Consider the following 12,868-nt stretch of genomic DNA (forward strand, 5'->3'; position numbering starts at 1 on the left):
AAAAGAATTCCTGGTCATCTAGACGACTTTCAATAGTATATTGCTTCTGTTTTAAACATCTTAAGCAGTTTCAAGCAACTTAAGAAACAACTCACATGTGTGATCATGGGTTTATTAAACACAACACACTAATAACCAGTGAAAAAGCAGATCTAAAACCTGCAAACTGGAACTAGAACCTGTTCACCAAGAGGAGATGGAGTTAGCATCCTCCGACCTACTCACTCTTCTGCGGGAGTAAGAAGTGCCATATGCTCCTCCTCAGAAGACTTCCTCTCGCCACATTTTTCATTGATCAATTTACTTACACTTATGAGTAGATCAGATGCCAAATTTAGAACGCCCAAGTTATGAGACTTGAGAGTCAAATCCAAAAAGCTACTGACTTAAAAGATGAAACTCAAATACCATCCATGTTGTATTTCGGTCAAAACCTAAAATAATCCGAGACGTGTTTGACGGTTTATGATTAGAATTCAAGCTAACTTCTGCAAAGCTGCAAAACCCAGCACACACAAGCACATACTACGGGAGGGACACAAAAAGGCTCCTTGGTGTAGCCAAAGAACTTCCTCCGAACAATGAGGCCTTAATACTCAGATTTTGCACCCTCTGGGAAGCATGCCTTGTCCATGGATTTGTACACACTCACTAGTAGTAGGCGCTGCACTTGAATCCATGGGAACCATCTGATCAGTCTGACATCAAGGTTTGAGTCCAACCTGGTTGAAGTGGGGCCATTTCTCTTGTCTTACAAAATGGTTCCAATGGTTAAGGGGGGAAAAAAAAAAGATAATCAGATCGACTTCTGAGGAAGATAGGATAGTAGGAGGATCCCAAACTCACCTTGTCCCATAGATACAGCTAGAAAAGAGCCACTTTCATGTAAATAACTCAAAAAAATGACCTGAAAACTGGCAGAACAGACTCTTCCACTAAACACAGAGAAGAGGCCACACGGAAAAGAGTAGGAAAGGTGGAGACCTGGTTGGGAACCAAACTGCTTGTAGGAGGGAGGGACACTGCAAGCATGGACAGGAGCAGACCCCATACCAGACACCCCACGTACTGGGGACCCACACTGGGAAAATGAACCCCCATCACCATTTGGCTTCGAAAACCACAGGGACTTAACTTTGCCAGTTCTTATGACCAGCAGGGCTTAACATCTAGAACCTTGAAAATCAGCAGACTCAGCTCTCAGCTGGCTGGACGGTGATAGGAAACGGAGTCCTGAGCCCTAAAGAGACAGCAGAGCAAACAGCCCTGCTGAGATAGAGAAGCAGCAGTTTGAAAAAATACCTGGAAGATACTGCGGTATATAGAAGCTTTATTTGCAAAGCTCAGAATGCGTGCTTGAGGGCCAGGGAAGCTTTAGGAATCTTCTCCAAAAACAAAAAGCGCCACTTCTCTCCCCCACACCAATGCCTAAATAGGACACCCACAGAAACCAGCTCAAACTCTCTCCAACGAGCTTGCTAACACCGCACAACACCCACTCTCCTGCCCCATCCGATCTGCCCTTGGCAGGAGTCCATTCAGAAAGCACCACAAGCTGGCATTGTGCAAGCAGCCTCAACAGGGACCAACACCACTCCAAGTGATTCCTGCCTTGGGGAGAGGGAACAATAACCACACACAGCAGTTAGACTGTGACCCCACAGTGGACTGGGGCAGGCATCTGGTCTGACTGACAGCCCCACCCACCAACTAGAGCCCGTCAGCAAACAAACAGGAAGAGTACCCTTCAGTTCAATGTGACCACAGCTCTGGAAAATAGCTAGTCTGAGCCAGCTGAAGCCCAAGGCAGCCCAACTGGCCCATTAGCAACAGAGGACTCAAATCCTGCCCACAATAGGCATCGAGAGCCATTGCAGACAACTGAACTGAAGGCACATGGAGCTCAGCCACAATGGTAGGGCACACTCAACACATAGGAAACCACCATGAAGCATCAGGTCCTGGTGAACAAGGGACATTGCTCTGCAGGGCACCACAGGACCTCTTCTTCGTAAGGCCAGTAATGTCAGGAGTAGAAGACAGAGCTGACTTTCCTAACACAGAGAAACAGACACACAGATTTGGACAAAATGAGGAGACAAAAGACTATGTCCCAAATGAAAGAACGAGACAAAATGAAAGCAAGAGACCTAAATGATAGAGAGATAAGGAATATGCCTGAAAGATCATTTAAAGTAATGGTCATAAATGTACTCAACTGGAGTATCTCGGTGAGATGTTCAAGAAAGAAATAAAAACATAAGAATGAACCAGTCAGAGATAAAGAACTCAATAACTAAAATTTAAAACATACAGGAGGGAATAAATGGTAGACTAGAGAAAGCCCAAGAACGGATCAGCAACTGGTAGGACAGGGTAATGGAAAGCAGTCAAGCTGAACAAAGAAGAGAAAAAAGAATAATAAAAAATTAGAGATTTTAAGGGAACTCATCAGTGACACCATAAAATGTAACAACATATACATTGGGTCCCAGAAGAAGAAAGAGAAATGGGGGCAAAATTTATTTCAAGAAATAATAGGTGAAAACTTCCCTAGTCAGGGAAAGGAGACAGAAATCCAAATCCAGAAGGCACAGAGAGCATCCCTTCCCCCCAAAAAATGACCCAAGGAAGTCCACACCAAGACACAAGAAATGAAAATGGCAAAATGTAGTGATAAAGAGAAAAATTTTTAAAAAGCAAGAGAAAAAAAACTGATTACATATGAAGGAAACTCATAAGGCTCTCAGCTGATATTTCAGCAGAATTTTTGGAGGCCGAATGGGAAAAGTATGCTATTTTCCAGTGCTGAAAGGAAAAAATCTGCAGCCAAAAATACTCTGTCCAGCAAGGCTATCATTCAGAATAGAAAGAGAGATGATGAATTTCCCAGATAAGATGGACACAATGGACAAACCTTTAGCCAGACTCCTAGGAAAAAAAAAAAAAAGGAAGCAAGAGAGAGAACTCAAATAAAATTCAGAAATGAAACAGGAGAAAGAACAACAAAAACCACAGAAATACAAAGGACTATAAGAGAATATTAGGAAAATTATATGTCAACAAAATGGACAACTTGGAAGAAATGGATAAAATCCTGCAAGTATATAACCTCCCAAAAGCCAATCAGGAAGAAAGAGAAAATTTGAACAGACCAATGACCAGTAAATGAAATTGAATTTAGGGTCCAGGATCAGACAACTTCACGGGTGAATTCTACTAAACACTTAAAAAAGCCTCAATACCTAGTCTTCTTAAATAATACCCCCCACCAAAAAAAAAAAAAAAAAAAAAAGGAAGAAAAAAAAAAGGAAGGAAAACTTCCAAATTTATTCTATGAGACCTGCGTTACCCTGATACCTAAATCAGATAAAACCATTACAAAGCAGAACAAAAGAAACTACCAAAAAAAAAAAAGAGAATTGCAGCCAATATCTGATGAACACAGATACAAAAATCCTCCACAAAATATTAGCAAACCAATTCCAACAATACATTTTAAAAAATCATTCAACACAATGAAATGGCGATTCAATCAAATGGCATTTATTGGAATATTCACCAACCCATCGATGCGATACCTCACATCAATAAGAGAAAGGATAAAAACCATGGATCATTTCAAGATGCAGAAAAAACATGGATATTGTATCCATTCATGATAAAAACTCTCAACAAAGTAGGCTAAGAGGGAATATACCTTAACATAATAAAGGCTGTATATTTAACAAAAAAAAAAAAAAACCCACAGCAAATATCACACTCCATTGTGAAAACTGAGAGCTCTCCCCCTGAGATCGGGAACAAGACAAAGATGTACACTCTCCTTTTTATCCAACATATTACTAAAGGTCCTAGCCACAGAAATCAGACAAGAAAAAGGAATAAAGGTCATTTAAATTGGTAATGAAGAAGCAAAACTTTCACATTTGCATATGACACGATGCCATATATAGAAAACCTCTTGAACTGATAAGGGGATTCAGTAAGATCACAGGATACAAAATCAATGCCCAGAAATCCATTGCATTTCTATACACTTATAAGGAAGTAGCAAAAAGAGAAATTAAGAAAATAATCCCATTTACAACTGCACCAAAAAGAATAAAATACCTAGGAAGAAACCTAAACAAGGAGATAAAAGAGGTGCAGTCTGTAAACCAAAAATCACTGATGAAAGAAATTGAAAATGACACAAATGGAAAAATATTCCATGCTCATGGATTGGAAGAATATTGTTAAAATGTCTACACCATCCAATGTAATGTACAGGTCTAATGCACTCCCCATCAAAACACCAATAGTTTTTACGAAACTAGGACAAATAATCCTATAATTTGTGCATAACCACAAAAGACTTCAAATAGCCAAAGAATAACAACAAAATCACAAAATCAACCCATCAAATAATATACTTGGTAGAACTCAAACTCATGTCCTTGGAATTAAATTCCAAGTGACGGTGCTAGTTATCAAAAAGCCAGCGGAAGCCTGAATAATAAGCACGAAATAAGCAAATCCTGAAATCTTCCTGCAAAGAATCACTTCTCTGCCCCTGTGACAGAACCCAATTATTCACACCTACTGGGTTGGTCAGAGGGAAGGGTCAAGATATCATAAACCAAAAGAAGAAAACACGTTTCCATGGACAAACAGGCAAATGATCATGTCCCACCAGCAGGGGGCACAGGCAAGAGATATTTCTATGATGCTCCAATAAGGTAACAGGGAACACAGAGGGCTATTGTTCCACTCCTCGAGGCCATAGTTCACCATAATACACACTGGTAATACACTTGCAAATATATTTCAATAATACTTGGGATTTCTTATTATAATCATATGAAAAAAGCAATTATTAAAATCACCAATAAAACCCCCCAACAGAACCACACTGTCTTAGCATTTTGCATAGCCCTTTCCAGCCTCTCCTACGCATTCCACATTCATTAAAAAAGGGGAAGGGGGTCTTAAGTCATGTATTAGCTCTGTAGTTTTGATTTTCCATTTTACTGTAAGCATTTTTCCATGTCACTAAACATCCTCTGAAGACATCAATTTCGTACCATAATTTGATCATTCACCTCTTTTGGACCATTTAGGATGCTCCCAGTTTTTCACTACTATTGACAATAGCAGAACACACTTACGAATAAATTTGATTTCCTGAAGGTAATTCAATCCCTAGGAAAATTCCTAGGGATAGAATATGACTTTTTAAAGATTTTTATTTATTTATTTGAGAGAGAGAGAGCGAGCAAGCACAAGGACCAGTCGGGGGAGGGGCAGAGGATCGCAAGCAGAATCCCTCTGAGCGCAGAACCCCAAGCAGGGCTCGATCCCACGACCCTGCGATCGCCATCTGAGTCAAGATCAAGAGTCAGTTACTTAACGGGCTGAGCTGCCCGTTAGTAACTGCCCCTAGAATATGACTTTTTAAAAGAAAAAAATTCCAGCTTGAAATTTTATGGCGAAGTTGCCTTCCAGAAGGGTAGAACCAATTTATACCAGCGCTCGTTTCAGACTGTGTTTTTTGAAAACACAGAGGCAACCCCAGTTGCGAATGTGATAGGAGAACAATGATCTGCCTGAATCTGGCCCAGCTAGCAACAAGGAAATAAAAGTTCTCCCTGCTGCTTCCTCAGAAAGCTCAATTTGTACTTTTCTGTGAGCAAAAAAGAACTTGTTCCTGATCATCACAAACTTAGAAGGACTCGAGTACCAGCTTTATCACAAGCAAGTGTTGAGCCTGCCCCAGGAGAACAGTAAATGTTCTGGTATTTTTAATAGCTTGCACTCACAGAGAAACCACAAAGGACATCCCCCGCTGCATGTCTTGATGGAAACTGCATTAGCGTCGATAATAAAACTGTATCTTCTGTGCTCTCCTCACTATTAATGCCAGTCCAGCCCAAGGAAACTTGATGACTTTCACAATGATAAATAAAATTTCAAGGCCCAGAATAATCTAAAGCACCGGTTTAAGGGTTCCCCCAAATTAAAGACATATATATGTTGTTGGACACAAACGCCGACCTCATCTCGTCCCATTCAATTCCTGTCTGGGCTCTTATTCTAAAGACATTACATAAAGGATGCAAAGCATCAGGACTTGGATGCGTGCTCCAGAGAGAACAGCTCTCTCGTCAGGCTGCTCTAAGACACCAGAATATTCGGCTGCAGAACACTACTTTATTCCTCCCCAAGATGAGGCTTTAAAACCGAAATAAATGCCACTGTGAATACGAATTCCATTCTGAAGGGGAACTGCTGGCTGTTTGCAGGCTCATCCTTAAAACACACATTGGTCAGTAACCTCTAACTGACCGCTTGAGATTTAAAACATCTTTTAAGTTTCAGGTTAGTTATTTCCAAGAAGGTGATTTACGAATGAGACATTTGTGCATTTGTGGTGGGTGGGAGAGAATAATGCTGCTTAACAATGTTCTATAGGGGCACCTGGGTGGCTCAGTGGGTTAGAGCCTCTGCCTTCGGCTCAGGTCATGACCCCAAGGTCCTGGGATCGAGCCCCGTATCGGGCTCTCTGCTCAGCAGGGAGCCTGCTTCCCTTCCTCTCTGCCTGCCCCTCTGCCTACTTGGGATCTCTGTCAGATAAATAAATAAGATCTTAAAAAAAAAAAAAAAAAAGAATGTTCTATAATTTTAAAAATGAAGAAGAAGAAGAAAACACACCCAAGAACCAAACAGCCGGGGCACTAAGAACTAAAACCTACAGGTAATAGACACAGCTTCTTTGTATCTTTTCCCACAGTGTCTTTTCCAGTTCAAACATTCTATGTGGTTTGTTTTGGTTTTTTTTAAGATTGTATTTATTTAAGCAGAGAAAGCATGGGGCGGGAGGAAGGGCAGAGTGAGAAGGAGAAAGAATCTCAGCAGACTTTGAGCTGAGCTTGGAGCCCCCCATGTAGGGTTCCATCTCAGGACCCTGAAATCGTGACCTGAGCTAAGATCAGGAGTCAAATGCTAAATGGACTGAACCCCCCAGACATCCCCAAGCTTTCTATAGCTTTGTGTGTAATGCTAGAGCCTTCTTAATAGAAGGAGATCTTAAAAATGCCCAAGCACAGGCATCGCTTGAGGAAATGCGTTGGACCCCGCTGTTGGAAGTCAGGCTGACAGTGACAGATTCCACTGTCCCCTGCCGTCCAAGTCCCCAGATCTACCACATTTCATAAGCACGCTGCTGTCTTCCACAAATGTCCTTTATTTTTTTCCTACTGGTAAATTCCGCCAGTTCTGGCTATACTCAAAATGAATCAATGATCATTCAAGAGTTCATGGTGTTACGGACAGAACCGATGGAAGAGGAGGTGTGAGAAGAAGGGGGAGAACTAGGGACACTGGAGGCGTTTCCCCTGACAGGGTCAGAGCGGGGGACAGCTGTTAGCCCATCAAAAGGCGTGCGTTCATAAAACACGGTACTGCTCTCCTACCGCGGCCACAGCTGAGTCCCACAAATCAGGTGGCTTAAAACCAGAAACTCATCATCTCAGGGTTTTCCGGAGGCAAGGCATTGGCAGAGCTGGTTCCATCGAGAGGCTGCGGCAGAACCTGTTTCGTGCTCTCCTCTAGCTTCTGGTGGCTTCTGGCCATCCCTGGAGCCCTCCGGCCTGTGGCTACATCACCCTTCCCTGGGCCTAAGTCTTCACACGGCCTTCTTCCCTCTATAGGTCCCCCGCATCTGTGTCTCCCTGGGCCTCCTTAGGAGGACGCCCCCCTCCGTGATGAAGGGAGAGCCCGCCCTCATCCAGCGGGTCCTCATCTTAGCGAGTTACACCTACAAACACGCTCTGTCCAAAGAAGAACAGGTTCTGAGGTTGAGTTCAGGAAGACATGAATCAACCCAGCACACAGTGATGCGGGCACAGGGGAACGTCCCCTGTGGACTCGCAGTTGGTAACTTGACAGGCATCCCACAGGCTTCGCTCGCCCCTGCGTCCTGGAACCCGGCCTGGAGGGTTCGGGGATCTCAGTCAGCCGCTGCGGAGTGATCCATGAATGAACCTCTTGATTCGGCACCAAAGCCATTCCTTGGATCACAGACCTGCTGAGTGACAGCCTCTCTCTTCCGTAAGCCACCTCCGGACTCCGTGCCTCTAACGTGGACCGAGAGGGTAAAAGAAAGTCCGGAGGCCTGCGCTGCAAAGAAGGGAGAAGGAGGCGGCTTTCTGGGCCAACCACGGGTCCCTGTCACAGTTCCGTGCTCTTGTAAAGCTGTTCCCTCTGCCTAAAACACCCTTCCTCCTACCCCACACCTGGCACTGTGCCTAGCATCCTGGGGACTCAAAAGCTCTTAATCTCACAAAACAAACTGAGGGTTGCTGGGGGGTGGCGGGTGTAGGGAGAGGGTGGTTGGGTTATGGACATGGGGGAAGGTATGTACTATGGTGAGTGCTGTGAGGTGTGTAAACCTGGCGATTCACAGACCTGTACCCCTGGGGCAAATAATATATATAAATTTAAAAAATGATAAAAATAAAATAAAAATTAGGGCCAGGAGCTCCTCTAAGTGTATGTGTGTGGGGGGTGGGAGGTTCAGCTTGGGGGTGAAACCAAAAAATGAAGTTTGTTGATTAAACACCAGGGAGAGTTAGGATCGCTGTTTAAAGATGATTTTTAACATGATTTTTAAAATGATTGCTGCTCCCGTATTTTCCCAACCACTTCATTAGAAAGTAAGACGTTTGCGAATCAGTTTCAGAAAACCTGAACAGCGGTGCTGCACAGCCTGCGGGGAGGGGCATGCCGGAAGGAGACACGTCAAAGAGAAATGTAAAATCCAAGAGCCTGAGTGAGTTAGGGAGAACCAATGCATGAAGGGGCAAACCGCAGACACAGAGACTTGAGGACAAGAAAGTCCTTGTGCCTCAAAGCCACCTCTGCCTTCCTAAACCTCTTCTTGGTGGGACCCTTGAGTTACACAACTGGCGAAATTCACAGAAATGAGCCACGAGTTGCAACCGCTTTATTTCCTTACCTGTTCTCCAATGACTCACGGGCTCAAGGGCAAGTCAACCTGAGGGGAGAAGGCAGGCTCTCCCCCTGACCTCAGACTCCTGCAGAAAACAGACCCGAGCTCCTAGGGAAGTGACACGGCCACTATAATGAGTTACGACGACTCACTCTGCCTTACAGTCCATTCCTCAAGATTCATAAAACGCTCTTCCCAAACCAACATCGACAGCGTACACAAGACTCTGCCCACAGTCTTCACCAGGTGACCATCAGGAGAGGGGTGGCCCCCTAGCTTAAGGTCATGGTGACAGACAAAATTTTTACAACGAGTACGGAGACCCCTGCTGTGCTGCATATTACCTTCTAGTTGCTGGAAGTCGGGGGAATCTGGGGAGGGGCCCGGGCAGCCGGGGGCCGCCCAAGGGGGTCTGCTTCTCAACGCGTATAGAAGAATCTCGCTATGATTAAAAATCAGCATGCGATAAACACCAACCCTGTGCTAAGAGCCTCAGACTAGGGGCCGGGAAGCTATTTCTGTAAAGAGCAAGATAGTAAAGGTTTTGGGCTGTGTGGGTCACGCGTCCCAACCACACAACCCTACCACCAGTGCAGCGTAAGAGCAGCCCGAGACGACACGTAAGTGGGTCAGTACCCAGCTGTGCTCAAAACGAAGCTACAAAAACAGGTGAGGCGACAGGACAGGTAGAGCCCACGGGCCCCACTTTGCCGCCCCCGCCTTAGAACACGGCAGAGCTCATCAGACCTTCCAACCCAACCTCATCAGAGCGCGATCTTCCCAACCGACCGGTCAATCTAACCGCTTGAGCCTCACAGACCCCAAAAGACCAAGTCGAAAGCCAAAGTCCAGGCGCCCCACCCCCACCCCCACCCAGATGAAGATACTCACCCAGAGAAATCCGTAGTGAGGATTCCATAGTGGAAGATATAGATGCGGCTGACGTGGCACAGCGTCAGGTAGGCCATGGCGACGAAAAAGGAGTATCTGAAACCAGAAAGAGGGTCCGATGACACCGGTGACACCGTCCACCTCCTCCTGGTCCTCCCCCTCGCTCCCCACACGCCAGCCACCCCAAAGTCCTCCGGCTCGTCTGCGGCCCAGTCCGTGCACTGCTCTCACTTTCCCACGCGCTGTCGGGTGCCCTTCATCTTCTGTCACGGGGACAGCACGATGGAGTCACCCAGGGAGCTCTGCACCCTCCCGATATGGGGGCTGAACCGGTACAGGGGATGTCTGGCAGGTGTGACGGCACTGGGCAGCCGGAGCTGGGAACCACGGCCCTGTGAGGGCTGCACTCGGATTCTCCAATCCACACACCACCGTCCTCACACAGGATCTCTGCAAAATTTAGCCCAGTGGGATGCTGCCCACCAGTCCCTTCCTCAGACGCTTTGTGCTCCTGGCTGCCAGTCTCCGTATTTGCTGCCCACTGCTCTGGTCCATCCGTCCACGGCTCCTGCTCAGCTTCACTCACTCTACTTCCTCCTTGGGTGAGAGCGTTCCCAATGCTCTGCTCAGGACGCTCCCGGCCCACGCCTGAGGCTGCAGGGACCACATACTCTGGATGATTCCATGGCTTCCTACGGACACCGGCCCTGACCACACGGGATGAACTGGCAAAACACACACACGCACGCACGCACACCCATACACACATGCACATGCACACACACACACATGCCATTCAGAGCACTCACCAATTTGCCATTATATCTAGGTGACGTGAAAGGACAAAAATTCAAATGAGTGAGTTCTGAGGACGGAACTGTCTTCATTAAGTGACTTGTGGATCTGCAGTCAAATGCTCTACCCCTGAGTTGTGATTTGTGGATCTGAAAGCAGCACGCCATCCAGCAAGACGAGGGGAGCTCCACGGAGCGGTACAGAACGGAAGGTTTGCATAGGCAGAAGGGTGGACTAAAGGAGTGACCAGGCAAAGAGAAGAAGGGACTGTTTCAGGCAAGGTCACTTTCTCTCAGAGAGAAGCATCTTACCCTACATCTTCCCTTTGGGGGATGGAGAGGGCCACGCGACAGATCTTCCTTGGTGCGGACCAGAAAACTTCCTGGTTGACCAGGGAAGACCCCTATTTCTGGGGGAGGTTGAAAACTGCAGCGAGGTTAGGGTATTAAGCATCGGTTGGGGGAGTTGGCCCAAGGGACTCCATTGTGGGTCTGTGGTTTTCTTCCTAACGGTGATAACCGAACTAACCATTGTCTCCCCAACAAGACCAAGAGCCCCATGAAGGCAAGAACGTCTTGGGTGTCTCACGCTCAAGAGCAGACAGCTGCGTGCTACAAGAACCAACAACTAAATGAGTGCTATCTGTCGTAAAAGCCCCCAGTGGGTCCCACGGTCCAGTCACATCCAAACTCCTGAACACGACATGTGATTTGCTTCACGCACTGAGCTCCACCTTTCCCTTCCGGACTCCTCTTCAGCCACGTTCCGTGTCCCCTTACGTTCAAATGACACCAGCTGCTCCCTCTCCACCCTGAGAGCCTCCTTCTCAGGCTAAATGTCTTCCACATGCCGCTTCCCCTGCCTGCAACCCCCTTCGTCTCTACTCTACCTGTGAACTGCCTAGTTACCTAGTTACCAGGTAGGTCTCAGCAACCAGTCAGTCCCCTGGCTCCCCAGCCCACCTCCAGCACCATTCATTTCTCCATTCTCAGGATTTCTCTAGGGCTGCGTGCCAACATACACAATTATAATGCTGAAATTACATGTATGTGTCTGTTCCACACACGCACTGTGACCTTGAGCATCCCTACCCTTGACCACAGACGGGCTTCGTGGACGGTTAGTTGAAATGAACGGAAAGGAGTACATTCAACATTTCAAATGGCTCAGGAGCCCCTCAGCAACACATACATGCAGAAGGCGTAGCATTTAAACATGGGTCATAACAGAGGGAAGATGGAGATTCTCAAATTAAATCATGCCGAACTGCCCAAATGCACATTACAATAACTCATGAAGACTGACGCAACCCAGGGACTCGTGAAGGAGGAATGATAAAAACCCACGTGGTAGCAAGCAAGATCCAGACAGTGAGTGGTAGGAGTTCTGTAAACACCAAAGCACTACCTGTCTTCATGTTCTCTTTACCGTTATTTACAAACAAAGATGTTACGACCCCAAAAAAAGACCTTCCCAGACTCGGGTTCATCTTTAAGGTTTTTCAAACAGGAAGACGGTGAACAAAGTGAGTGAAGAAGAGAAAGCAACTCTCTGAAGCGCTGAGCAGAAGAAGGATGGAGCTGGGGAGACCTTTCTGCGTCTCACCTCTGCTTCTTTCTCTGGCCAGTTCGCGAGGATCAAGGCAAAAGCACAAAGTGAATTCAAGAGACAAATTCTCCCAGGGCCCTTTTGAAAGCAAGCGTTGCCTGCTTCCTCTTTCTTCTCAACAGACCCTTACATTCCGCAGCCCCTCCACCCAGAGAGAAAACCCAGTTCAACTCATTTGTTATCATTAAGAGCTATTTATCAAAGATGGTGCCAAGTATTGTGCCCCACTACAACAGGGCACTGTACTCGTGCTCTAGACAAACCTGAAAAAAATCTAAGGAATCCAGGAGTGGTAGAGAGAGCATGTATTCTGGAGAGAGACCAACAGGACTTCAAATCCCAGCAATGGCAAAACTCGTGCGAGAAGTCCAGAGAGCAGTTCTTTTAGGAAGGAGAGCTGTGGCAGAGCCTGGGGTAGAGGGAATCCTAGTCCCCTCCTGCCCCAGGTGGTGGTAACATGATGTATTCAGTCGGTACAAACTCATGGATCTGTATGCCTCTCTACTCTGAGCTTTCAATTTCCTCCCCTTGGCTGCAGAGAAAAAGATCTAAATCCCATAGAAGTGTCCTAGAAAGAATATC

The 12,868-nt window shown here is 46.1% G+C and overlaps 1 protein-coding gene across 1 annotated transcript in view; it reads right to left on the reverse strand.

Moving 5' to 3' along the window:
* MBOAT1 (membrane bound glycerophospholipid O-acyltransferase 1) overlaps nucleotides 1-12,868 on the reverse strand; it is a 108,918-nt gene that overhangs the window by 35,628 nt on the left and 60,422 nt on the right. The window contains exon 4 of the mRNA XM_082730997.1: nucleotides 9,884-9,979. Coding sequence (XP_082587123.1) covers nucleotides 9,884-9,979 — 96 coding nt within the window. The remainder of the gene's footprint in view (nucleotides 1-9,883; nucleotides 9,980-12,868) is intronic.

This window comes from Mustela nivalis (genome assembly GCF_964662115.1).
Source record: "Mustela nivalis genome assembly, chromosome: 5".
Classification (NCBI taxonomy): Eukaryota; Metazoa; Chordata; class Mammalia; order Carnivora; family Mustelidae; genus Mustela; species Mustela nivalis.